At 51.1% G+C, this 27,494-nt stretch overlaps 1 protein-coding gene and 1 long non-coding RNA gene across 5 annotated transcripts in view; both read right to left on the bottom strand.

The window, feature by feature from the left end:
- The window catches only part of GMDS (GDP-mannose 4,6-dehydratase), a 415,668-nt gene extending 389,366 nt beyond the window's left edge, over nt 1-26,302 (bottom strand). For all 4 annotated transcript variants that reach the window (XM_081523637.1, XM_081523638.1, XM_081523641.1 and 1 more), the window contains exon 1: nt 26,082-26,302. In XM_081523637.1, coding sequence (XP_081379763.1) covers nt 26,082-26,183 — 102 coding nt within the window. In that variant the 5' untranslated portion in view covers nt 26,184-26,302. The remainder of the gene's footprint in view (nt 1-26,081) is intronic.
- LOC145518764 (uncharacterized) lies at nt 21,589-23,605 on the bottom strand. The gene is made up of 3 exons (XR_014063275.1): nt 23,239-23,605; nt 22,672-22,838; nt 21,589-22,569 (listed from the first exon to the last, which is right to left on the bottom strand). It is a non-coding gene; the product is annotated as an uncharacterized LOC145518764 (long non-coding RNA).
- Nucleotides 26,303-27,494: the final 1,192 nt, after the last annotated feature.

Raw genomic sequence — 27,494 nt, 5'->3', positions numbered from 1 at the left:
GCGGGCACGTCCTGGCATCTGGAACACGGGCAGCAGAGGTCATGGAGGCTGACCAGTCAGGTCACACCCTTGAGCCCACTCGTCACCGGGACGGGAAGAGAGAAGCCGGCGTTCAGGGGAGGCGAGCGGCTGCCACCGCACCCTGGAGAGCGCAGAGCCCTGGTCCATAAAGCAGGGTCTCTAACTTCCAACAGTCTGTTCACTCGAAGTGCAACTTCAATAGTGAAATATTTAAAAACGCAATTTCCTATTTCATCATATAAAAGACTTTATCATCCAATACTGCTCACTTTTTGTCATAGTGGTATACATGTTTAGTCTAATTTACTGTGTTTTTAACTCTCTTGGACAGATAAAATTCTCCAACGCCAGTGTGCCTGAAGGTCTGGTTTCACCTCAGACGCTTTTTCGGATGCTGTACTTCTCTCTGTGCCATGGGACTGGGAGGAGGGGCTGGCTGCCCGCGTGGGGACGGAGCCGTCCCGACGGCCCACGGGCTGCGCCCGAGACTGGGCCGTGACCTGCGTGCCTGCAAAGGGAGGCAGGCCCGGGGGTGGCACCACGCCCGCTCGGTTGCCTCCCCAGAGCGCGCTGCCCCTGGCCTGACGGGGAGCTGCGCCCCCGGCTCTGGCCACAGCGGACAGTGTCTGAAGCGGGGGAGCCGAGCAGGGAGGTCCCCGGGCCCCACGCACAGGCCCAGAGCAGCAGGCTCTGCAGAAAGTCAGCCCACGTCGCCAGCAAAGCCCTGGGGGGGCAGGGGCGTGCACCCCCTGCGCTGTGAGGGCGCTGCTGCCTTTCCATCTGAAAGGTTCCTAAGAACGTTGCTTGGTGTGTCTTGAATGGTTCATACTTGTTAGTTTTATAGGAATGCGTGTTCATGGGAAGCCCGTTAATCAAATTGCCAACACAAATTACTTTCCCTCATTTTTGAAGGCCTGTCCAATTAATAAAAGGCTGATGCTTATGTGCTCAAGCTATTTGAGGCTGGAGGGAGCAACATTTATTGATTCAATGTAGTCTCTCCTGTCACTTTGAAGACATTTATTCAATTTTGAAATGAAAAATGATGGTAAAATTGGAAAAGAATATGTAAGAAAAGAAATTTCTGAGGAACAATTCCCCAATTTAGAAATAATACAGGCCTCCCTGTCAGGCCAGGCTGCCAGCTGTTATTTAAACATGTGCTCCTGCCAGCCTGAGGGGGCTCTGGGGGCGCCGCACCAGCAGGAAACCAGGGCATTTATGGCTGAGTTCCCTCTGCTGGCTCACCCGCAGACGAAGCGCCACGTCTCCTCAGACGCAGCACGGCAGCCCCACTGGGGACGCCTGTGAGCCCTGCCACACGTAGGCAGCAAGTTTGTTTCATGTGTCAGGATTTCTTTAAGATGACTTTTAAAATGTCCTTCCCATGTTTTCTGTAATGGTTTAGGGAAAGTGGTTGAGAGCGTTTTGTGAAGGAAAACAAACGTTTTGTGTTTGTTCACTTATATGCAGAGTACATCATGCAAAATTCCAGGCGAGATGAAACACAAGTTGGAATCAAGATTGCTGGGAGAAATATCAACCACCTTAGATATGCAGATGACACCACTCTAAAGGCAGAAAGTGAAGAACTTCTTGATGAAAGTGAAAAAGCTGGCTTAAAACTCAACATTCAAAAAAACTAATATCACGGCATCCAGTCCCATCACTTCATAGCAAATAGACAAGGAAAAAGTGGAAGCAGTGACAGATTTTTTCTTGGGCTCCGGAATCACTGAGGACAGTGACTGCAGCCATGAAATTAAAAGATGCTTGCTCCTTGGAAGGAAACCTATTCCAAACCTAGACAGCATATTAAAAAGCAGAGACATCACTTTGCCAGAAAAGGTCTGCATAGTCCAAGCTATGGTTTTTCCAGTGGTCATGTATGGATGTGAGAGTTGGACCATGAAGAAGGCTGAGCACTGAAGAATTGATGCTTTTGAACTGTGGCGTTGGAGAAGACTCTTGAGAGTCCCTTGGACTACAAGGAGATCCAACCAGTCCATCCTAAAGGAGATCAGTCCTGAGTGTTCACTGGAAGGACTGATGCTGAAGCTGAAGCTCCAATACTTTGGGCCACCTGATGTGAAGAACCTACTCATTGGAAAAGGCCCTGATGCTGGGAAAGATCGAAGGCTGGAGAAGGGGACGACAGAGGATGAGATGGCTGGAGGGCATCACTGACTCAGTGGACATGAATCTGAGCAAACTCTGGGAGATCACAAAGGACAGGGAGGCCTGGCGTGCTGCAGTCCATGGAGTCACAAAGAGTCGGACACGACTGAGCGACTGAACGACGACGACAACTAGCTGGTAAACCCCAGTCACACACAGTGCAAGCGGCCCCGGGGTTCGCCTCCTCAACGGTGCACTGGGACAGAAGGCCTCTGGCGCCCTTCTGGGCCGAGGATGGAAGGCTGGGGGCAGCTGAGCAGACACCGTCACAACACGAGGAGAAATGAACCACCTTAAATGGCTGCGCAACTAAAACTAATCCATTTTGAACAAATAAAATAATCAGTAAGATGAAATTAGAATGGACCAAAATGTACCAGTATTGAACACTTTTCTTCAAGGGGGCAGTAGGGCAGGGGTTGAGGTGAGGCTGAGGTGCCTCTGAACAACCTGCCTTTCAAACGTCCTGAGTTGGTGATGTGCGTCCAGAAAGGAAGCTGCTTCACGCAGGGATGAGGTCGGGGCCTGGGCTGCCTTTGCTCCAGTGGGGCCCAGTGGGCCTCGTATGAGGCTCCTGTCGCAGGGCCACAGCCAGCCCGGCTGTAGGCAGGCGGGGGGATGTCTGTGCTGACAGTCTGGGACCGGGGCAGAAGAGCAGGGACCGCCACACCACCTGTCGTTACTTTACTGCACACAGTGGCAGGGACCCTGGGTCCACGGCTTGACCACAGCCCTCCCCCGAGGCCCAAGCGTGCGCCAGGCACTGTCGTCTGCCCTCTGCTACAGCTACTTCAAGGCCGAAAGCCAAGACAACCAGTTTCCAAAAGCCCATGTATAGTACATGTGTTTTGACAAAGCTGTACCTAACACTGACATTTTTTGTGTGTGAAAAGTTTTACAAAGGCTTCCCTGGCAGCTCAGCTCAACGGGTGAAGAATTGCCTGCAAAGCAGGAGACCCTGGTTCGATTTCTGGATCAGGAAGATCTGCTGGAGAAGGGATAGGCTACACACTGCAGTATTCTGGCCTGGAGAATTCCATGGACTGTGCAGCCCGTGGGGTCAAAAGAGTAGGACACGACTGAGCGACTTTCACTTTTCAACAATGACTTATTTTATGTGAAAAGTTTTACAAAGGAAGATAGTAATGACTGATATGTATTGATTATTTACTATCTGACATGTATTGGTCTCAACACTTAAACATACTTTTCCTGGCTTAATTTCCCCAGTAATCTCCACATTGCACATGAGGAGGCTGAAGGCCTCGGCACCTGCTCCCCTGATCCTGCCCGGCCGACCACTTTTCACTGTGCTGTCCACACCCTCTTGCTCTCAGGGCTCTGCCGATTTCCTCCGCAGACGCACTGCCACGTACGCGCTCTGTTTCATCACGTGTCAGTTTTCACAGACAGGTTTTTCCGAGCAATTTTTCCATTTTCCATTGAAATAGTTTGATAACAGAACAGAGGACGTAATGAAAAGCACAGATATCCAAATGTGAAATCAGATGTCCCCATTCAAACAAACTGCTGTTTCCTCCGCCACCACGCGGCTCTGGGTTCTGCGCGCCCCAGGCAGCTCCAGCAGACCTCAGAAGCCTGATGAGCTCGCGCATCTCCTTACCGGCTCCTCTGTCAGCTCCTCAGGAAGCAAGGGAAAACAGTGCGAGCAGGGCCCAAAGGGCCACGTCAGCAACTTCAGACCCAGCCAGCCCACAGCCACCCCAGCCCCATATGTGTGTGCCCATCTGTCTGTCTGAGTGACAAGATGCAGGTCACAAAGCCGCGATCTCAGACCGCCGTCTGCATCTGAACCACGCGTCGAATCTCAGACGGCCGGACCTCCCTCCAGAGTCTCACTCAGAGGGCCAAGGGGTGGCCTGGCGGTCACAACGCCCACTTGATGCCAGAGCTGCTGATCAGGGGAGCGGTCCGAGAGCTGCCACGGAAAGGGTTCCAGGCATGCTTGTTCAGGCCCAGTGCAATTAATTTTCCTTAATCTGAGGGTTTCCTTACTTGCAATCTGGAATGATTGCTTCCAGGTGCCACAAGGCAGGACAAGCACACTGCTGAAGCCCCAGAGATCCGCTCAGAGTGGTGTTCGCAGCCATGCCACTGAACCTGAAGATGAGCATGGAAACCTACGGTACTCAAAATTAATTGCAGCTGCAGGTAAGTTAAACCCTAACACATGTCACATGAAAAGAGAGTCTGGAGGCAGTCAGTCCAGGGATGGCAAGGCTGTTGGTCACTCAGTCAACAGTAATCAGGGGACCTAGGCTCCTTCCGTCCTTCTGGCTTCTGTCTTCAAGAATACCTCATCATCCAGAACTGCTGTTGGAGCTCCAGACATCACATCCACATACCAGGTATAGAAAAAAGGAAGGTAAAGGCCAAGGGGGCACTTTTCCCAGTGCCTTTTACACATCCCTTTCTGAAGGCCCACACAGCATTTCCACTCACACTCGTTGGCCGGAATTCAGTAGAGTCCGAGTGTCTGATAAGCAAGCTGGAAAATGCCATTTGTTAACCAAGCACAGAGCTGATCCAAATAACACAGGAATTGTGTTCATAAGGAAGAGAAGAATGGCAATCAGCTAACTGGCTGTCTATGTCACAATGAAAACAAAATACTATGTTACAATGACAGAGCTTGGAACTGTAGTAAAACTTAGAAAGTCTGTATCAGATCCAAATTGTCCATTAGCTCATTTATCTACATTGTTACTACAAGCATTTTGTTGGTAGAAGATGGTCAACAAATATTTGCTAAAGGAATGAATACCACCCATAACAGCAACTTACACCCCACCATTAAATAAAAACAACCGGGGTTCTCACAGTAGACCCCTCCTCTTCTGCCCTGGAAGGCTTCCCATGAGAAGGTTATCCCAGGAAGACTGCGATACGAGCCTGCCAGAGCAGTTTTCTCAAGGACGATGGGGTTACTCAACTGAATTCCTCTGGGTCAGAAAAACTGAGATCATTTCTCTAAACCAGCATCCTGGGAACCAAGAAGTAAAGCACGTGTGTATATACATGTGCCCTTAACACAGGATGCACACACGTCCCTCACCACTTACAGGGCCTCAAAGAGGTACTGCTCAGTCCGCGCATCTTAAACGCTCCCAGGGAACTGGCCACGGTTGCTCAAAACACGCCGACAGTAGACGCGCGGCACTGCTGAAACTCCCAGGGGAAGGGAAGGCACTTTAGAAAATAGCATGCCCGAGACGTAATTTGAGAGCGCAGAATTTTAGAAAGACTTTCTTTTTTTTTTTTTTAACCATTTTCTTCAAGTAAATCTGGCACAATTTTGTTAAATCACTGAATCCTAAGGCCTGCAGAGTGGACTGCGTTGGGGAAGCTCTGAAACCACCGTCTGGACACCGCCCACCATCCCCCCATCCCTGATGGAAGGAAGGGTGAGAGCGCCTCGGGTTCACAGGCCCTAACCTTGGCGCCACGGGCAAGCGCACGGCCTGCAGGCTCGTCTGGGCTCCGAGCGGGGATGCGACTGAAAAGACCCCACGCTCGGCTCCACACACACCCCCGCCACTCCAAGGCTGCCATCCCTGTTATGGAGGGTCCCTGAGTGAGTGTTCCCCGGGCTGCTGCACGGAAAGGAGGGTTTGGGATAAGGTCAGAGAAGCCCTGCTCAACCCTTCTCCTGGGACCTCTGCTCTCGAGGTGACCTCCTGAGTACTCCGCTGCGGACTGCCCTTTATTTTAAACGATGGCAATATTCAGTATTAGTGGGTGACGGGGTTTTTCTTCGGTCAAAACCTAGAAGACAAGGTAAGAGCTCTGGGGGCCCCACATACAACCCAGAATTAACACCTCTGGGGGTAGGTGCTGCCAACGCTCCCTTCCAGAGGGTCCCTCAGCTCAGGGCTGACTTCCCAGCGCCCTTCCCTCTGCGGGACGCAGTCCTGCACAGCGCTGCCCCATCCAGAGCCTCCTCCCCAACACGGAGGCCCATACCTGCTTCTGGGACTTCGCAGGTACCAAGTGAGAAAACTAAAGCCATGCTCAAATCCTGAAGTGAGATGGAGCTTTAACACACACACAGGCTTCCCTGATGGCTCAGCTGGTGAAGAATCTGCCTGCAATGTGGGAGACCTGGGTTCAATCCCTGAGTTGGAAAGATCCCCTGGAGAAGGGAAAGGCTACCCACTCTTCTGGTCTGGAGAATTTCACGGACTGTATAAGTCCATGGGGCCGCAAAGAGTTGGACAAGACTGAGCAACTTTCACTTTCACTTTTCACTTTCAACTGAAGAACTGAACTGGAGAAGAACGCCCACTGCTTATATTCCTTATATTTATCATTATCAAACATGAGCATTCACTTAAAAAAATACTCTGAAATCAGGTAAGTGGTCCTGCTACTGCTACAAAGTAAGACAGACTAAGCCTTATATTAAGGGGAAATCTATCTTGGGAATCTTAGCTCATCACAAAGGCTAACAGGAGGCTGAAGACTGATCTCAAGCCGCTTTGATGAAACGAGGGCTCCCGCGTGAGTGGCCGGCTGGGCACGAGCGCCGTGGGCGGTGAGCACCCACGGAACCCACTTCTCACCCCCGGGACCGAGAACTGAGGATTCCGCCTAAACAAGACAACCTGGGCACGCACGTCTAAACGGAGTCTTCTAGCCCCTGCAGGTTTAAAGTTTCACTGGACGGGGCTGGCCCCCCCGGGCCCGGGGCTCACGCAGTCCCAGGTGGTCCCACCCCTCCCAGTGCAAGCGGGCCTGGGGGGGCCCGGGCGGGTCAGGGGAGCACTCGAGGGTCAGCACTGACCCCGAGACATAGACGAGGCCCCCGTGCCTTCTCTCGCGCATGCGGCTCATCTCTTCCGGAGCACACGGGGACTTCCTCCCGCCCGGCCGCCCTCCCACAGCGGCCTCGCTGTCTCCTCGAGGTCACGTCTGCCCACCCCGCAGGATGCCAGGGCTGGGGGACAGCCCTGGTGCCACATCAGGCCCCACATGGGCGCTGAACCCTGGGGCCTGGCCGCCTCTGCCTGCCAGCCCGGCTCAGCTCTGGGTCTGAGCAGGACGCCCACCAAACTTTTGTTGAGGAAGTAATTAAAGCAATTTTATTCCTCCCCTGCAGGTATCTGTTTTTCAAAGGACATCTGATTATTTTGAGTGTGTTCTGATAGCATTCTCAATGACTTTCTCCTGTAATCCTCTAATTTGCATTTTAAACTTTAGATAAGACCAGATAGTGCTATCTGTGCTGCTCTCCAACAATGCTCCTTTCTGAAGTTCCTCCTTCAAAAAAGCAGTAGGCAATTTTTTTAAACTCCCAAAGGCCCCATAGGCAAAATAATAATATTTTTTTTTTCATGTTAGTATTCTTAAAATCTCCTATACTACAGGATCAGAAAACATTAATGATAATGAATCCATAAAATTACTGAATTTTAAATCCCCATAAATATGCATTCCATTTGGAAGCAAGAGTTCTAATCTGTCAGGTAAACTTTTGTAAAAGCCATAATACATAAGCAACTTTTCCATCACTTAGCCCAGTCCAGTCACCAAAAATTTCATTAAACTTTAACAACTGACAATTTAACCCATCCCTTCTGAATTATAGTTCATTCAATTAAATAAATATAGTAGAATTGTGTAGAGAATTGTATAGTACTTACTTGTTTTTCATTTAGAATCTGTGTTAAATTTCGCTGTAATTCAATTGATTAAAAAGTCAACTAGATGTGAGATTTTGTGATGTGATAAAGAAAAGTTATACTACCTCTGACATGAACTTTTTTTAACATCTGGATTCAATTATAAAACAGCAATACCTCAACTAACTCACTCCTTAAGTGACTTGGATGTTATTTTCTCCTTGGGAAAATTAGGCTTCAAGAAGCTCTTCCTCAGTGACTTAAAGAGACCAGCACATGAACACACTAATGGCTTAGAATTTTCCCAAATTTAGACAAAACACTACAGCAGCAGGAGCATTTGCAGGACTAGGATTTCAAAGGGTGTGTATGACAGGAAAAGAAAGGGGAATTCACAGGGAAAAAATGTCAAGAATATCACAACAACTGCTAGAACATAATACAAGTTACAGGATACTCCTTACAGAGTTAAACCTTAAACATGCAAATTCTCTGAAAATTGCACAGCCCGGAACTCATGTTCCTATAAAATTGGTATAAAGAGGTGCCTTTGTTGGTGCACCAAAGTTACACTAACTTTTTAAAAAACTCAAAAAACTGAGTTTACCTTGACAATGACCTCAAGAAAAATCTGGCACTTGTGTAGCCTGACATGGACTCTGACCTCAGAGGGGTCAACTGTTATCTTCCTAGAAAGTAAAAGCAGAAGTCATTTTCTAAATAGTTATCTTGGTTTAAAAAAAAAACAACACTGCTTACATTTTTAACAGAAAAGCATCATCTTCTCCTGTCATTTCTTCTGTGTGTTCTTCTCCAAGGGCACTCCCTCTCCAGGTGACTTAAGAACCTCAGGGTCAGGAAGATAAAAAATACTCCCCACTGAACCTTATCTCCCACATGTTTTAACTCGCTGAAGGGAGCACAGGCTCTCCCTGAAAACCCCTGTTTGCAGTATGTACCGGACATCATAAAACCCTGATGCAAAGGACAAGCTTGGCACCAGGGAGCAAACAGCTCTCAGGAAAGCCCTGGAGACATCCTAACCCGGGGGTACCTGACTCGCGCACATGGGCCCTGGACGCCCGCGCGGGGAGCCCCGCGGACACCTCTGCAGCCAAGTCCTGACGCTGCCACCCGTCACTCCGCAATTACACAGGGACCGAGGCCGGGAAGCCGTCTGCCTTCCACTCCCTTCATTCCTAAAATGAGAATGATGCAGACCCGCCAGTCTTGAAAGAGCAGCTGTGGGAATTAAATGAGATTCTCACCTGAACTCACTTTGAAAAGAGAGCAAATAAAATACAAATTAACTTTGTCACAAAGGTGCAGAAGGTGATCCTATTATAGTGGGGGGGGCGTGGCTGGGGGTGCGGGTAACCAGCACCGTGAAACCCGCAGGTCTGGACGGGCAGGCCTGGGGCCCGCTGCTCAGAGAGCCGCTGCAGAGGCGGCAGAGCCGAGGCCAGGGGCTGCCTCCCCGTGGAGCGGGCCCGCCGGCTGGACGCGCGGAGGGCGGGGAGCGTGGGACAGCAGGGGTGACGGAGCAGCCGCTGGAGGTGGGAGGCAGGAAGGACCAAACTGCCACCACTCATGGGGCCAGTCGAATAAAACATCTGTACAACAATCTGGCAAACACAGACACAGTCCCCATCATGTGCGACGCACCGCACGACTCAGACCGAGCAGTGACAGGAAGCTCCCGACACTGCGGACCTTCCCCCAAAACCACTGCTTCAGCAGCAGCGGAAGAAACACAGTAAAGGCTGCTCATTTCTTAGTTTAAGACTTTTCAAAATTAAAATAAACCTGCCCCTGAGCTCCTTGGAAAAATAACTGATCCCAGATTTGGAGCAGAAAAACACACAGACTGTCCCGTCCCCCTAGAGAGCAAAGGAAGCCGGGACCACCAAGGCTGGCCCCGAGGGACGCAGAGGCCGGACGGAAGGTTCTCCAGGCCACAGACGAGGCCACGGGAGCGTCAACAGACCAAGGACTGGAACACATGAAGAAGATTTAATTCCATGAGCTCACAAAAATCCAAAAAAAGTTGGCCCTTAGAGGATGGTATAGACCAACTCAGTAAGAACTGATAAAAAGAACGGATGATTTACCTTGAATCTCCTATACCTCAGGGTAACCAAGTACTTGCAAGCTTCTCTTTTAGGAAGCATTTCAGCTCATCATTGAAGAAGGAATTACAGAATTCAATTATCACCACTTTGCAGCCTCTAATAAAACAATGAACCTTGACGATAACCCTCAGCACCTACCGACGCTATAAGAAGAAAAACAAGACAGTGTGCTCCTCCTGACGGGAGGACGCAGGACCAGACGGGAGGGACTCCCACCCTCACCCACCCTCACCCACCCCTGAACCAAGGATGAACCTTATCAAGTCTGTAAACCTAGACATCTGATCATGAGACCTGCCAAGAATGAAAGAAAGAGTGCCGTGGAGGGAGCCAGCCATGGTCATTTGGTACAAACAAATGAATTATTAAAAACAAGTATGAGACAACTGGGGCAATCGGAATACTGACAGATATCCGATCGTATTAATTATTATTAAGTTGTTAAATACAGTATTGATAGCATAGTATTTTGTAAGAGAATCATTTACAGGTAAATACGATACTAAATACAGCTATGATAATGTGCGCAGAGTTTACTGTTAAAAAGCTGGGATGGGGCAGGGGGTGGGGGTCACGGAAAAATATAGCGCTACACATGAAATGAATTTTGCTGCAAACTAGTAACTGCTGTTCGTAAAGTTCCTCCGAGAGCCATTTGCCTTTCTGCATTTCTTTTTCTTGGAGACAGTTTTGGTCACTCCTGTACAATGTTATGAACCTCTGGCCACAGTTCTCCAAGCACTCTGTCTGCCAGATCTAGTCCCTTAAGTGTATTTGCCGCCTCCACTGAATAATCATAAGGGACTTGATTTAGCTCATACCTGAATGGCCTAGTGGTTTTCTCTCCTTTCTTCAATTTAAGCCTGAACTTTGCAATAAGAAGCTCATGACCTGAGCCACAGTCAGCTCCAGAACTTGCTTTTGCTGACCATACAGCTTCTCCATCTTTGGCTACGAAGAATATAATCAATCTGATTCCAGTATTGACCATCTGGCGATGCCCATGTGTAGAGTCATCTCTTGTGTTATTGGAAGAGGGTGCTTCCTATGACCGGTGCGTTCTCAGCAAAACTCTGTTAGCCTTTGCCCTGCTTCATTTTGTACTCCAAAGCCAAACTTGCTTGTTACTCCAGGTATCTCTTGACTGTCTGCTTTTGAATCGCAATCCCCTATGATGAAAAGGATCTTTTTTTGGTATTAGTTCCAGAAGGTCTTGTAGGTCTTCACAGAACCAGTCAACTTCAGCTTCTTCGGCACCAGTGGTTGGGACACAGACTTGGATTACTATGGTGATGAATGGTTTGCCTGAAACTGACTATAACTTAATCAGAGGAACACCCATGTGTTTCAGGAGACCTTCAGGCCTCTGTGATACACGGAGGGCTGTGTGTGTGTGAGTGAGTGTGTTTGAGCATGTAGATAGACGTGTGCACATACTTATTGCGCTTTTCTGCAGAGAAAGATCAAGGATTTAGTCAGAAGGGTCTCCCATCCAAGGACCTTTACAAAAATGAAAAAACCCTGCCTCCCTGAAACCTGCTGCTGCCAATCCTCACACAAGAAACTGTGATTTCTACGGACAAACAGAACCACTGAGATCAGGCGACCCCTTCCCACCACACATCACACACGCTCGCACTGCACACCCGACTGTCCTCCAGCAGGCACCCACCTGCCACGACCCCCACCCACTCCGCCCGCTTTAAAGGACCTGAACTCAGCCATCACCACTGGGCGGGGGGAGCCCTCCTCCCACCCACCGTGCCCCTGGGGCCGGAGCCCACGGCTCAGCCCCTGCCACTGTGCCGGGACTACGTGGCACCGGTCCCCACGCACACCTGTGGAGGGAGGCGGCCCGGGGCTGCCCTCTGTCCTCACGGGGCGGGGGGGGCGGGGGGGGGGCCTCGGGCCTCAGGCCGGTCTCCCTGCAGCCCGGGCTGTGATGTCCTGGAACCTGCTTTGGCCTCCCGAGCCCCCTGACATCCCACCACCACCCCTCCTCTCTTCCTTTCCCACCAACCACCCCAACCCCACCGCCAGGAACACTGACCCCCCCCACCGGCCTGCTCTCCTCTCTGGGGTCTTCACTCCCCCTCCCTCCCCGAGGAAGGAGAGCCAGGGGCTGCTACACGTGCTTTCCTGGGATACAGGACTGCGGGATATTTTTAATATACTGTAATGTCGTTATAATACAATATAACATTTATGTAATAAAATATAATAGCTATCAGATAAAATATTTTAATATTAGGTGAAGGTTTATATTTGTGGTTTACTGTTTAATTTTAAAGGAGATATATATAATTTCACCAACTTGTTTTTGAACTGTCTTTTACTGGGGTATAAGGTGGGAAAAAAGTTCCCCCAACCCTGTTTTAAATAGTAAACACCCAACTGTGCTTATAATTTTGTAAATGGCTTTTAAAGCGATGGTACCCTTGTGAGGATTAAACATGCAAAGATCCTAGCACACACAGGGCTTGACACATAGAAGCACTGGGTATGTTTTAGCTGCTGTTATTAATGATAATCCTAGTACTACCTAAACTATAAGTATAATGGCTTTGACGTGAGTAACTGAGGTCCAGGCATTTTAATACAAGTAAGTGAGCTCCGTGCGGGTATGGTGGTTCTTTCTCACCCCTCTCTGAGCTTCCCAGCCCCACAGGGCCCTGTGCACACAGACTGCAAGGGAGCCCTTCTCAGGGGGAACGTGTGCCAAAGCCGTCAGGAAACAACAGTCCCCGAAAGAAGGAAGACAAGACGGGCTATGCTGCAGAGAGCACAAAGCCAGGCCGTGTTTCAACCAAATTCATTGAGGCTCTGGAATTATTCCAGCTGCGTCTGAAAGACACACTGACGGAAAACAGATGCTCTCAGCTGCAGAGGAGCTGAGAGACGGCTGGTCCTGGTAGCACCACAGGAGCCGTGGGCATGGCCTGAGGGCCCTCACACCCTTCCTGCGGGCAAGGCAGTCACTCCATCCCAAGCCTGACAAGGCACTTTCTCACTCATCCCTTTTTAAAAAACATCTGAGAGGTGTAACGAAAATCTCAGGGAACGAGAGGAAAAGAAAGCTGAAGAGTCACAAAGAACTCATCTGAAAACCAAGATACCCAGAAACCCCTCTGGAAGCTCAGAGGTCAAAGGAAAGTGATAAAGGACAAGACAAACCCCAGCTTTCTGTGCCCAAATCGCCTCAAGTCCCCTCTCCCCCAGGTACAGAGGAAAACGATGGGATGGAAACCCTGTCGCCCCAGGAAAGGCAGGATGGAGGCCAGGCAGTCAGATCAGAGCTCAGGCATCACTGAGCACTTGCATTTATAACCGTTTCCTGGACCGAGAGTCTGTCTGGCCAGAAGGGATTCACTTTTGCAACATGCTTTCACATCCTGGAGTGGAAAGCAGGTGCTGACATCACTCACCTCCCAGACGATAGGACATTAACATACCTTAACTTCTATCCTCCCCATCTGATAATGCTTCAATAACCTCAAGTATGTATGTTTTTAATTTTGGATACTTTATATACTTTAATGTGTGTGTATTTTAAAGTGTTTCAGATTACAAATGCCATACCACTTACTGTAAACTAGCCTATGGACCAACAACCCTGCAATTAAGGGTGAATTATCTTCATTCAATAGATTAAGACTCCAAGGTTCCCAGAGGGTAAAGCCTGAGTCACAAAGTCCCAAAACTGGACCAGAGCCTGTGCTCTAGCACCCCAGGGGGCTCCCTCTAAACCGCCTCGCCCCGGGCCCACGCTCACACAGCCCCTCCGGGCCGCTCCTGGCGGCTCCCTGGCAATGGTGACTCATCATCAGCCCTCCGACTTTCCAGTCTGCGTCTGGATCCATGTGTTTGCTACAGACCAACACTAAAGATCAATATCACAGCAGAAAGGAAGTAGCAAAACACCTGTAATCACACACTGAGCTGGAGACCAGAAGGGAGCGATTGCAAAGCACCAGGAGGGTAGAATAAGGAAACGCTTAAAGGTGAGAGGAGAGGGGTGGACTGAGGCCAGCACCCACTTCCACCCGGACCAAGACCTGCAAACATCCTTAATGCCCCTTCCGGGACTGTTTAAATAAGAACCCACTGTTTGCTTTCTCAGCTCTCCGGGCACAGTCACCACCCAGAAGGCAATCAGGGGGCCAGAGTCCTGCCCCTACAGCACTGCGTCCTCGGGTAGGTAACCTTTGTCCTTCATGATAAGCTGTTCTCACTGCAGGCCTTGAGGCCTCCACTGGAGAAGACGGGGTGTGTGTGTGCGCGCATGTGTGTGTGTGTGCGTGTGTGTGTGTGTGTGTGTGTGTGTAGGGGGTGGGGGAGACGACTGTAAGAAGAAATGGGGGAGGGAGAGAGAAAACAGACAATCAAGCCAGGACCTTTTCTAAAAGGTGACATCCAGCCAGGTCGGCAGCCAAGACTTTCCAACAGTTCACCACGTCTCCACACAGCCAGTCTCAAGAGGAGAAAATTCAGGAGAAATCCTGACAGTGCCTGGCTCTTCGGCCAGGCGGTCCTCCGCCAGGCGGCCCTCCCCCACTGCTGTCCCAGCATGAGGAGCCACCCCGGTGCTCTCCCTGTTCTGCACAAGCTTGTCTTTTCTTGGGACTGGCCTTGGGTGCAGAACCTGGGCTCCTGGGTAGAAAAACAGAAAACCTGGGAAGAGAGAGTCTCCTCTACAGAGGGGCCAGGATTCAGGCTCCAAACTCGGACAGAATTCATCAGAGCTGCAGGAGACCACCATGGGCTCTAAGAGTTAGATTTATAGATGAAAACTGTGAGTAAGAATACAAATAAAACCAAATCCTGGCATTGCTATGTGCTATAATTAAATTTAAATGTTAATAAATCAAGTTAATGAAGCACTCTCATGGAACACACCATGAGCAACAGTTAACTGAGAAGTAAACCAACAGCAACAGTCTCAACACCCAAGGCACGGAAACTGCCGACGGGACAAGCAGCGATGGGATCCGAGTCTCTGAAACCGTGACCTTCAAGACACAACAGCAAGTTTTCTTAGGTTTTGCCTTTAACATGTCAAAATTAATGAACTCTGATCCTATTCGCATGTATTCCCCTAAATTACATAATCTCACTGAAAACAGAAAACCATACAAACGACTAACATGTGAGCCAACATCTACAAGCAGCTGCCTGCGACGGCTGTGGCACAGGCAAGGAGGTGCCGCGTGGGCCGTGGGGTGAGGAACCTTAAGATGGGGTCCCTCACCCCTGAACGGCCCTACCCACCCTCGCTGACTCCTATGGAAGATTTGGAGGAGTCCAGAGCCGCCGTGAGAGCCTGTCCCAGCCTAGGCTGTAAGGTTTGCTGAAAGGCAGGGAAGCGATTCAGAGACAGACAGGACAAGGAAAGAGAGCAGTGAGATTGCTGCTGCCAGTGACTGGTTCTGACTGGTGTGATAATGGTGGTGTTTTTCCCCGGATACTTTATACCCTCTTAAACTCCACAGTTTTTCTACAGTAAGCACATATTACTATTTTTAAAACTGGGGAAAGTGTTCAGGAAAAGACAAGCTGCATCTTCAAGTTGCCACCACCATCTGCTCGGCTCAAGCTCGCTCCTGAGTCACTGGGATTGTTCCACAAGCAGCCAAGGGTGAGTCCCACCCCGAGGCCAGCAGACTGGAGGGAGAGGACCCGAGACTATCCAAGCTGAGAGCTGTCCACGCTGCCCAGCTGGTTTCTACTGCAACTGCAGAAGCTGGGCATCTTCGAGGAGGACTGGAATTGAAGATCAAACACCAAGGAGAAAAACAAAGCATTCTTTTGGAACGAGCCCCAAATCTAGAGAATCGCTGATGCTGGCAGAATGTCAGTAATTCCTAGAGAGTGAGCCGGAGCCGTGGAGATGGGAGCAGGGAGTGAGGTGGGGTGGACTGAAGGACAGGGTGGACAGGCGAGGACTGCTTCCTCGGGATTCTGAAACAAAGGGTGTGTCTGCACAGGCGCATCTCTGGCCGTAGGGGCGGCTGGTCTCAGCAGCCAGGCTAGCCAGTGAGGACCCGGCAAGGCCAGCTCCCCTGGGCCTGGGCCACGTGTGGCTGCCCAGAGCTCCCCTGCGCCCCTCGAGCACGGGCTCCTATACCTGCTCCCAGCAGCTCAGCTCTGGGCACGGAGGGACACGAGCCCATCCTTCAGTGACACCCAGGCATCGGTCCCCAGGCCCCTCGCTCCCCAGCGAAGGGCCCAGGCCACCCAGAGAGCCCCTAAAGAGCCCGGCCAGAGGCTGTTCCCCAAGTCCTCCCTGAGCCCAAGCCATACCAGATGTCACCCACATTGGCCAGCCCTCTTCAAGTCCAGTTCCCATTACACCCGCTGGAAACTCAAGCCAGGAAATGAGGGGAGACATCCAGGCCTTCACTCCCTGCGTGTATCCGCCTCTTCCAGAAAGTGTATTTAAAGAAAAGAAAACCAGCGAACACGGCAGAAGTGGCCTGTGTGGCTCAGAGAGCGCAGCGGGAACCCCAGGCTTCCTGGAGACAAGCCCAAGCTGCCACCCAGCACGGAGCCACACAGGGCCTTATGAGCCCTCCAGCCGAGCCCCCGCCACTGGCCTGCTCGCCATACAAGGGTTCCTTCTAAGACACCCACTTATTTCTAGAAATTAAAACCAAAATCTCCAAAATAACAGTCTGGTAATAGAATAAACTTCTGGTTATGCTTAAATAACTAAAATCTATAAGCTCAAACATTACTAAAGATTAAAACACAACTCAATGGAAAAAAAAATACTACATAAATTGAAATAAATTCAAAAGTTCCTAAACAGTCAAAACAGCAAAATGGATGAGGGAGGTGAAATGAAAAACCACTACAGTCCACAAAAAAGCTAAAAGAAAACAATAGAAATGGTTCAGTATTTGTTCTAACTTCTATGTCTCCTTCCCAATGTTTACATTAAAAAGCAAAACTTTCTGAAAAATCCATCATGCATTATCACCTCCCCTGAAAAATAAACCCTCCCAAAATCTTCCTATGTACCCTTGAGAAACTCACTCAATACCCGCCCTGCACGTACCCTTGTTTGACCAATGTCATAAAGCCAAGTCAAAACCAGTCAGAGGCACCCCAAACCTGATTTCAGTTTCAGGTTCCCAATTTAGACCTGAAACAGCAAGAATCTGCATCTTCCCTCCGGCACCCTCAGAGGCAGCCCAGGTCCACAGCTGTCAGAGGGGCAGGGGTCCCGGCCCCAAGGCTGCTGCGGTATTCTCTGTGAAGTGGGGTCTGCCCAGTGTGCCAAGGAACGTGGTGACAAATGAAATCCCCAGCAGGCAGCCCCCGAGTGCTCACAAGCACTGTGCATGGTACCCAGCAGTCAACGGGCACCAGGAGGGCACAGTGGGCAGGACCTGCATGCCCTTCCCGACAGCCCTGGTTTCCAGGACATGGCCCGTCCAGGGCATAAGTCATGGGATGTATCCTACCCTGCCGTCCAGAAAAAGCGGTCACCGCAGGCCAGGAGACTTATACTTGAGCCCTGAGAATCAGACAAGTAACTCATTTTTAATAAAGCAGTATTCAGTGGAGGTCCCCAAATGTTATCAATAGACCAATACCAATCCATGACACAGTTACAACCCACACTTTTACAAAATGAGAAGAAGAGACATATTAATACAAAAGTAGGTCCCACAGCCCAGGGGATGTAATTTGGTGGTTGTTCTTTCCTCTGACAACACATCCTCGTTACGTTTCAGCGTGTGAAGTGGCTGGTACCACGGAGAAATTTGCTTAAAGTTCCTACATTCAAGATAAAAACTTGGCCACGGCATATCACTCTCAAGTTTTTCTCAGTCTATGAAATCTGGGATGGGCTGATACTCAGGACTCCTCCTAGCGCATCCCCCCAGACCCAACACGGGGCAAGGCAGGCGCGTCCTCTCCTCACTCCCCACGCCGCTGCTGAGACAGCGAGCCAGGACCCCTGCTCCTCAGTGTGCCCGCAGCACGCGAGCTGAACCCCAACGGCCCCGCAGCAGTGCCACCCACGCGTCCTCTCGTGCGAACGACCACGGCGTGTGCTACACGCGTGCCGCGGTGACTTATTTATTCTGATCACAGAAACTAACATGCAGTGAAATTACCTGTCAGATTACATGTGCCCCCCAGATGATCAGTCCCTTGAGAAACATCCCAGCCGTTGTGCTGGTGGCCAAGTCCCCAGCACCTAACTCAGCACAGGATAAATCTCAGCAGGTATTGGTTGTTGTTGTTCAGTCACTAAGTCGTGTCCGACTTTGTGACCCCATGGACTGCAGCATATCAGGCTTCCCTGTCCTTCACTATCTCCCGGAGTTTGTTCTAACTCATTTCCATTGAGTCAGAGATGCTATCTAACCATCTCATTCTCTGCAGCCCCCTTCTCCTTTGGACCTCAATCTTTCCCAGCATCAGAGTCTTTTTCCATGGGTCAGCTCTTCACATTAGATGGCCAAAGTACTGGAGCATCAACTTCAGCATCAGTCTCTCTAATGAATATTCAGGACTGATTTCCTTTAGTGTTGACTGGTTTGATATCCTTGCAGTACAAGGAACTCTCAAGAGTTTTCTCCAAGACCACAATTCAAAGGCATCAGTTCTTCAGTGCTCAGCCTTCTTTATGGTCTAACTCTCAATATCCATACATGACTACTGGAAAAACCACAGCTTTGACTAAAATGACCTTTGTCGGCAAAGTAATATCTCTGCTTTTTAATATGCTGTCCAGGTTGGTCATAGCTTTTCCTCCAAGGAGCAAGTGTCTTTTAATTTCATGGCTGCAGTCACCATCTGCAGTGATTTGGGAGCCCCCCAAAATAAGGTATGTCAGTGCTTCCACTTTTTCCCCATCTATTTGCCATGAAGTGATGGCACCAGACACCATGATCTTAGTTTTCTGAAAGCTGAGTTTTAAGCCAGCTTTTTCATTCTCCTTTTTTACCCTCATCAAGAGTCTATTTAGTTCCTCTTCACTTTCTGCCATTAGAGTGGTATTATCTTCATATCTGAGGTTGTTGATATTTCTCCCAGCAATCTTGATTCCAATTTGTGAGTCTTCCAGCCCAGCATTTCGTATGATGTACTCTGCATATAAGTTAAATAAGCAGGGTGACAATATACAGCCTCAACATACTCCTTTCTCAAATTCGAACCAGTCAGTTGTTCCACGTCTGGTTCTAACCATTGCTTCTTGACCTGCATACAGGTTTCTCAGGAGGCAGGTTAAGGTGGTCTGGTATTCCCACCTCTTTAAGAATTTTCCAGTTTGTTCTGATCCACACAGTCTAAGGCTTCCACATAGTCAATGAAGCAGAAGTAGATATTTTTCTGGAATTCCCTTGCTTTCTCTGTGATCCAGCAAATGTTGGCAATTTGATCTCTGGTTCCTGTGAAAACTGACGCATCCTCAACGGAGTGTCATTTTCACCTCGGCGCAGACACTTAGCTGTCTGGAGCTGTTACTAACTGCCCTCCAACCCTCCCCAGTAGCAAACTGGACACGTTCCAACCTGGAGGGGCTCATCTTCTGGTGGTGTATCTTTTTGCCTTTCACACTGTTCATGGGGTTCTTGCGGCAAGAATACTGGAGTGGCCTGCCATTCCCTTCTCCGGTGGACCACGCTTTGTCAGGACTCTCCCCTGCGGCCCGTCCGTCTTGGGCGGCCTGCACGGCATGGCTCAGACCTTCACTGAGTTATGCAAGCCCCTCTGCCACGACAAGGCTGTGATCCGTGAAGGGGCTGGCAGATATTTACTGCATGAAAAAAACCCCATTATTAAACACGAAGCGCAAAATATAGATGCTTGTATCTTTTAACATCTCAATCCAAAAAACAAATAACAGGAATTTAAAAGCCTTCTTCACCAAAAAATCACTTCATTTGGTAAAACCTACCATGGCAGACAGCATAGATTTTCTGCTTTAACCCTACAATTTCTAGCAAAATACTGACTCATCTCTTTCCAGTGTACACATTTAATTATAAATTCACTACAGCTAATTTTGAGCAAACCCCAGGAGATACTGAAGGACTGAGGAGCCTAGGGTGCTACTTCCATGGGGTCAAAAAGAGCTGGATACAACTTAGCCACTGAACAACTACAGTTAACAGTCACTCTTTTTAAATTCTCCTGTTGGACTTATCTTTAAAACTGATATTAAATGACTGTGCTGCTTAAATACAAGATTTTTTGCCCTCAATAGATTACAATTAGCACTCAATCCTGAAGTTACAGCACATTTCACTCTGAAGAGATTTTAGAGGTCACCAGGCAACCCCTTCATGTGACACATTTAGAAAAAAGTCATGGCTATACACTTAATCGGTGTCAAAACCCAGCCTCTGATTCTCACTCAGGTCCACTGTCTTTCCTCAGTTAATCAACTAATTATGTGTAAAGACATAAAAAACTTCCCACCAGGTAAGTCTCTGACCAAAGCAGGACCTGCCATCCTGGAGGAGCGCTCACGGTACACAGGATTAGCGTCGGACAATGGCTGGCAATCCTCTCGCCCGGGAGGATAAGCCTGGCTCCCGGATCTGCTTGCCTGTAAGACCCACCGGCTGGCAAAGCGGTTTACAGCCTGCAGCTGATCCAAATCCCGTGGAACTTTCTGCCTGCACAAAGCAAGGCTGACTATTGTACCCTCCACGTGCAATGCCCTCTCCTCATACGCAAGAGCTCTTACTACCTGGCTGCTCTGTGAAGAGAAAGTCCATCCTAGGAAGCTCTCTATTGCATGCCAGACCTCTGGTCTTGTTGTTCAGTTGCTAAGTCGTGTCTGACTCTTTGTGACACAACAGATTTCAGTATGCAAGATCTCCCTGTCCCTTACCATCTCTCGGAATTTGCTCAAACTCATGTCCACTGAGTCGGTGATACCATCCAACCATCTCATTCTCTGCGTCCCCTTCTCCTCCCACCTTCAATCTTTCCCAGTATCAGGGTCTTTTCCAATAAGTCGGCTCTTTGAATCAGGTGGCCAAAACACTGGAGCTTCAGCTTTAGTATCAGTCCTTCCAATGAATATTCAGGGTTGATTTCCTTTAGGATTGACTGGTTTAATCTCCTTGCTGCCCAAGGGACTCTCGAGTCTTCTCCAGCACCACAGTTCGAAGGCATCAGTTTCGAGGTATCAAATCTTTGGTGCTCTGCCTTTTTTATCACATCCTTACATGACTACTGGAAAAACCATAGCTTTGACTCTACAGATCTTTGTAGGCAACGTAATCTCTCTGCTTTTTAATATGCTGTCTAGGTTTGTCATTGCTGGTTTGTCATTGCTAAGACCTCTTTTCTATCAGGTAGGAGTAACTCTTCCAACAGGGCAGCAACGATAAACACCACGCCCAAGCTGACACAGCCCTTACGGGGTGAAGCAGTAGCTCAAACCCACACTAGCCAAGAAATCCAGTCTTTCTCCCCTGCCCAGGACAGGGTCCCAGCCTGCAGAGAGTTCACAAGGTAAGTTGCCAAGAAAGTATGACCCAGATGACAGCAAAGAAAATGAGCAGCACAGAACACAGTGATCGATGCAGACTCGCCTCACTGCCGTCCTCTACGTCTGTTCACAACTGCAAAAAGAAAACAAGGACTCTTGAATATGCTTTATTTCAAATGTGACAATTTCTCCACCTCTCCTTAAAACGTATTTACCTGTCCTTAGAATTTGTTAATGCTAGTTAAAAACTTGATTGGAAATAAAGTTACTGGGATTTATATTTCACACCTGACTTTGTAAACAAGGATGGGAGTGACCTTTGGGCAAAGTGTTTAACCTCTGCGTTTCCCGCGGGGGTGACAAGAAAACTGCCTCATAGGAGGGCTCCCCTGCTCCGAGAGGGAAACAGATGCAAAGCCCACTGGGCGTGCTTGGCACACAGTGGCCACCCCGCGCACCTCAGTCACCGTCATCCGCCCCTCGTCACCACCACGTCACCATCGGAACGTCGGGGCCACAGGCAGCCTCCCTCTGTTGCCTGCTCCATCGCACCCCCGGAGCTGGACACGTGGCTGGCGCTGACCGAACCATGGTCACTAGCACGTCTATGACTAAATAGAGGATGATGTGCCCCCGAACATAACTGCCTCCAGGAGGAGACTGACTAAGCGTGAAAAAAAATTGCTCCTGGAAATTTAGGAGACACGAAATGGAGAACCACTCTCAGCCTGAACACAAGGCTTGTTGGAGGAGAGAAGCGGGAGGCCTCTCTTAAGTGAGGAAAGCGTCTGTGCAGAGTGGACCCCCACCAGGGAAAAGGCAGGTCAGCAGTGCGTGTCAAGAGCAGGCCAGGAGGTTTCCCAGCGTACGTGTCGGGGTACAGGAGACCAGCGCAGGGGACTGCCAGTCTCCTCGGACATGCGGGGCTGTCAGCAAGGACAGACCCCTATCTGCAGGGAGCAGAGCAGCACGAGAAGAAGGGTGCTCGCTGCCAATCCTCAGCTATCATCTCCTGGCCTCCAAAATCCATCCTCAGAAGCAGATGAGGCCTGTGAGAGCCACCCGAGTCCAGGGAGCCCAGGCACCTGTTTCACATATGTTCCCTTTAAAGGCTACGGGTGACCTACAGCAGCTAGAACACAATCAAAAGAACATAATCAAATTAGTGAAAATAAAAAACAAGCCCATAAAAATGCAATTCCAAGACAAAATATTACAGCTTAAATAATCTGACCTTGACAACTCAAACGGTTCATCTCTTTGCTCTATACAAGACTCGGCACACATGTGCGGTCTTCCAGCAACATGACCCCTCTTGACCAGGACCGCCTTTCCAACCACGTACAGAAGAGCGCTTTGTCTGCCATGTGTCACAGTGCACAGCTCGGGAACTCGGGCCTGCTGAGATGTCCAAGCACATCGAAACCGCTTCCTGAGGAAAACCTAGGGTACCTACCGGTGCAACTCCGCCATATTTAAAACACCCACGTCCGACCAAGCAGACCCGACAAAGCAATCTAAGTTCCAACCTGTTTCCAACCTGCCTACGCTCCTGGTAGAGACTAGCCTGACATAACCGACAGCAGAAGGACCAAGACAAGTCTACAAATGCCGACCGTTCACTTCTCCAAAGTCTCCACCCACCAGTGTGCTCCCACGGTCCATCGGGGGGTGACTCTCCTGAGCTCCTGTGTGTCGTTCTGCTCTGTGTTCCCCTGAGAGCTCAGGGCTAATGAAGCCCCCCTCGCCCGCCCACCCTGTCTCGACTGTCAGGGAGCCCAGAGCCGAGTCTCACGCCCACCTGACAGCCGTCCTCGGCGCTGGGGCCACAATCTCCATCTTTCTACGGCCCTCACTGCAGACACCTGCTTTTTTCATTCTTCTTAGGAAGGTCCGATGATGGGATTTTTATTGAAGCCACCTCAGGATCTTTTTGGAAAGGAGCAAGGAGTACGGAATTTCATAAATTATTACATGTGTGTTAGTCACTCAGTCGTGTCCGACTCTTTGCGACTCCCTGGACTGTAGCCCACCAGGCTCCTCTGTCCATGGAATTCTCTAAGCAAGAATACTGGAGTGGGTTTTCATTTCCTTGTCCAGGATAAATTAGTAAATATCCTCCCATTATTACTATATTTGATCCTCACTGTCCCCCAAGCCCCACCCCCGCACTCTTGTAGCCAGAAGACAATCCCCCTCTTTCCAGCAGTCAGTGACTTCTCCCAGAGTCCTGAGGCTGGATGAACCAGTCATGGGGCCTCTAATACTTGGACAACACAAATTTCGTCATGTGCATTAAGTCCCTCCAAACCTGCGCAGTTCTGGAGGGCAGAGTACACCCTACGGATCCTCACGTTCCCAGAGGCATCAAAGCCAGCCGTACATCCTGCAGACACACAGTGAAGACGTGCTCCATTAATGAGAAGAGTAAGTCAACATTCTGGAAGCCCACTCGGAGAAGTCATGCAGGACGTAACAGGTCAGAAAAGGGTTTCTATCTTAAAGGGGTTTACAAACCAAATAAAGTTAAAAAAAAAAAACAAAAAACTAAGGTATGTACACCACCTATGTAACCAACAGAGACTGCACTTCTGTAAATACAAAGAAATGAAAATACAAACCCTGGAATGGCTGCAGCTGGCTGGATGCGTGCAGGCACAGAGGCGTTTACTTAAGAGGAGGGAGATCTGGGAGGGCATTCAGCCACAGATAATGACCCTGAAGAGGTACAGGCAGCAATATTCGGAGACCAGCGGGAACATCCCTGGTGCAGTGAAGAAAAGCAGGTGCAATCAGACCACAGACTGAGCCCGGGGGTGAGGGCAGAGGGCCTGGAGGCGGCGACGCAGAGTTAGTCAGAAAAAACCCCGGGGAACCATTCACGGCTCCTGTCAGGAGAGTCGGGAGGGAGAAAGCTGGGGTGACTGCTAACAGTGAAGACGAGAGACGCCCGGCAGACGGGCACCTGGCTGCCTGCACGCATCCTCAAGAGCGCGCTTGGGACAACCCGTCCGAGAGCCCACGCTGGCCCAGTGGCCGTGGCAGCCCTGAGGGCCAGAGCAGCGGTTTCTACCTCTCCTCTAAGAGATCCCCTTCTCAGAGTAAAAACGATCCCCCTCCCATCTCTCTCTCTCTCACTCACACACACACACAGAGAGCTGTAATTTCACGTGGGTGGCTCACCACAGAGGCAGTGTAACAAGATGCCTTAGAGCAACTCTTGGGCTCAGATCTCAGCCCTGACACTCAGGAGGTATGCACCCCCAGGGAACATAACCTTACTAAGCCAAGTGTAAAATGGAGACAGAAAACATACCTGCCTCTTACATAGAGACATATCAAATGTTTAGCAGAGTGAGCCGTTCAGTAAGCTCTCACCCAAAGTGATGAAGAAAATGGACCGCGGGTGTGGATCTCCAGACCCTTCCCATTGACCTCACTGCTCTCCCAGACCCCCGATACCCATGGGGAGAGTCCCTGTCCTGGAAGATAAGTGCAGAGCAAACCAGTCACCTCCACCAGGAGGGCTTTATGTGGCCCCTAGAGTTCAGCACGGGCCAGGGATGCAGAAGCCAACAACAACACCCAACAAGTGAGGGGACAAGGCAGACAGGGTGGGTGCTGGGGGCAAGCGGGGAACACTGGTGAAGAGATTAAGAGGTGGGGCTGAAAGGTGCCAATGAGGGGGGAGGTGCTGACTGGCACCTCCCTGGCCAGTCAGCACCAACCAGACCACTGCGCTCAGGGCTGTGAGCAAGGGTTCCTTTCTAACCCGGGTGGATTCACACTGCTGGCATTTAACTTGCCATGAGCCATACCAACAGAGTTACAAGAACCGCTTAACTGACTTCTCCGGGGATACTGAAAGCATGCAGTCTCTTGACTGAATTCAAGGGTTCTCTTCCTCAACCTCACATCTCCAGCGCGCCCACCTCTGCCACCAGTTTTTAAACCCGCATTTACTGTAATTAAGGTAAACACGGTAAGCGAGGGAAGAGAAACCAGGAAGTTATCAGGTAGCCAGCAGTCAGCATTGCCTAACGCTCTAGATGGTTTCTCCTTTCAGCCCCAGGGAGTCTGAACGCAGAGTGAATCTCGCTGAGCACCTCCTAGTGCTCCGATCGCTGCCTCAGTTGCCCCGTCTGTGAAGTGGGAGTCATAAGAGCACCCCCTGGAAGAGCAGCTGGGAAACCAAAGGAGAGGCATCAGCGGGTGACCGGCCGCAGTGGGCAGGGCAGCGGCGCCTTGGGGTCACCGCCTTTACTCCCGCTGCCCATCGTTACCTGAGCGCCGGGGTCCGCAGGGTGTGGGGACCCGAGAGGCCGGGCTCGGACCCTCCTCCGGGCCCGGCGGGAAGGGGACCGGCTGCCCCACGTGCATGTGCGGCTGCGGACGCGGAACTGCCTGCGCTCACAGCAGCTCCTGCGAGGCGGGCTTTCTCTTTAAAAAGCACTAAACAGGCGCACATTTCCTGGTCTGCAGCCGCACAGCCCGGCTCCCTCTCGTTTCCTCTGCGACCGGGGGACCGGCGAGGGGCCGCGGAGGCAGGGAAGCCCCCGCGCGCGGACCCCGGCGGGGCGACCCCGGCGCCCACCCCCGGCCCCGGAGACCCCGGCCCCCGGCGCGGACCCCCGGCCCGCTCACCTGGCCCGTGATGCCCGTGATGAGCGCCACCTTCCTGGGCTTGCCCGTCTCGGCGTCCCCGGCGCCGCGGGCGCGGGGGCAGTGCGCCGCCGCCTGGGCCATGTCCGCGCGCTGACCAGAGGCGCCGACCGCCGGGGGTGTGCCGCGGAGCCGCGGAGCCGGCTGCAGGGACCAGCACCGCGCGGCCGGCCGCCACACTGACAGGCCGCCCGGAGGCCGGCGGGGCGGGCCGGGGGCGGGGCGGCCGGGATGCGGCCCGGCGGGCGCCCCGTGGCTGCGTCACCGCGCGACGCTCCGCGCCGCCCGCCGAGCCCCGCCCTCCCCGCCCACAAGCCCCGCCCCCCGCCGGGGCCCCGCCCTCCCCGCCGGGGTCGCGTCACCGCACGACGCTTCGCGCTGCCCGCCGGGCCCCGCCCACCCCGCCAGGGCTCCGCCCCCGGCATCAAGCCCCGCCCCACTACGGTGGAGCCCCGCCCACCCCGCCGGGGCCGCGCTCGCCGGGAGGGGCGGGGATTGGGCGGGGTCTGCGCCCGGGGGCGGGGCGTCGGGCGGGCCCGCGCGGGCTGGTCCAGATCGCTGGCAGACCCTAGGATGCTGGGTCTTCGCGCCAGGGCCGGCATTGGACCCGGCGGGCCGTCGGCCGCCTGGACTTGCCCATCTCACGCTGCTCGTCCTCTCCTCCACATGGCCGAATCTCACAGAATCCTCGTTGTACCGAGGATGCTGGAACGAACTAGGGGCTGACCTTTACCTAGGGAGAAGGCCCTTAATTCTAGATCCAGGGGTCACAGCCCTGGATCATCAGCTTTGACAAGTAATTCCTGGAGAAAGAAAGATAGTGCTAAGTCATGTCCGACTCTTGAGATCCCATGGCCTGTAGCCTGCCAGGCTCCTCTGTCCATGGAGTTCTCCAAGCAAGAATACTGGAGTGGGTTGCCATTTCATTCTCCAGGGAAACTTCCCAGAAATTGAACCCAGGTCTCCCGCATTGCAGGCACATGCTTTACAGACTAAGCTATGCAGGAAGCTAGCTGTAATTCCTGGAAACCTGCTGTAATACCTTTGAGGAGTCTGGTTCTCTACTTCCTGAAGGGCACTGTGTTATAAGCCCCCTGAATGGGGTCACACATGTGGGCAATGACCGGCCTCACTTCTACCCTGCTTTCTGGCTCTTCTCATGTTTCTCTGAGGCTTGGAATCAGGCAGGAGGTTCCAAGTAACTCGATTCAAAGTGCTCTAGTCAGGGGACTGGCAGAGCTGGACAAGAGTCTCTGGCCTCACCCATGTGCAGCATAACGAATTCTTGAAAAGACTGCACAGGTCAGTAAGCCTGGACATGTCCAATTTCAAAAAATAATTCTGATGCAAGGTGGGGTCCTAGCTTGAGGCCTGCTGAATGTGGCTTCCACCTGG

Source organism: Giraffa tippelskirchi, chromosome 8 (assembly GCF_054371585.1).
Source record: "Giraffa tippelskirchi isolate mGirTip1 chromosome 8, T2T-mGirTip1v1.2.pri, whole genome shotgun sequence".
Taxonomy (NCBI): Eukaryota; Metazoa; Chordata; class Mammalia; order Artiodactyla; family Giraffidae; genus Giraffa; species Giraffa tippelskirchi.
Note: the sequence above shows the minus strand (reverse complement) of the source record. Positions and strands in the feature narration are given on the sequence as shown.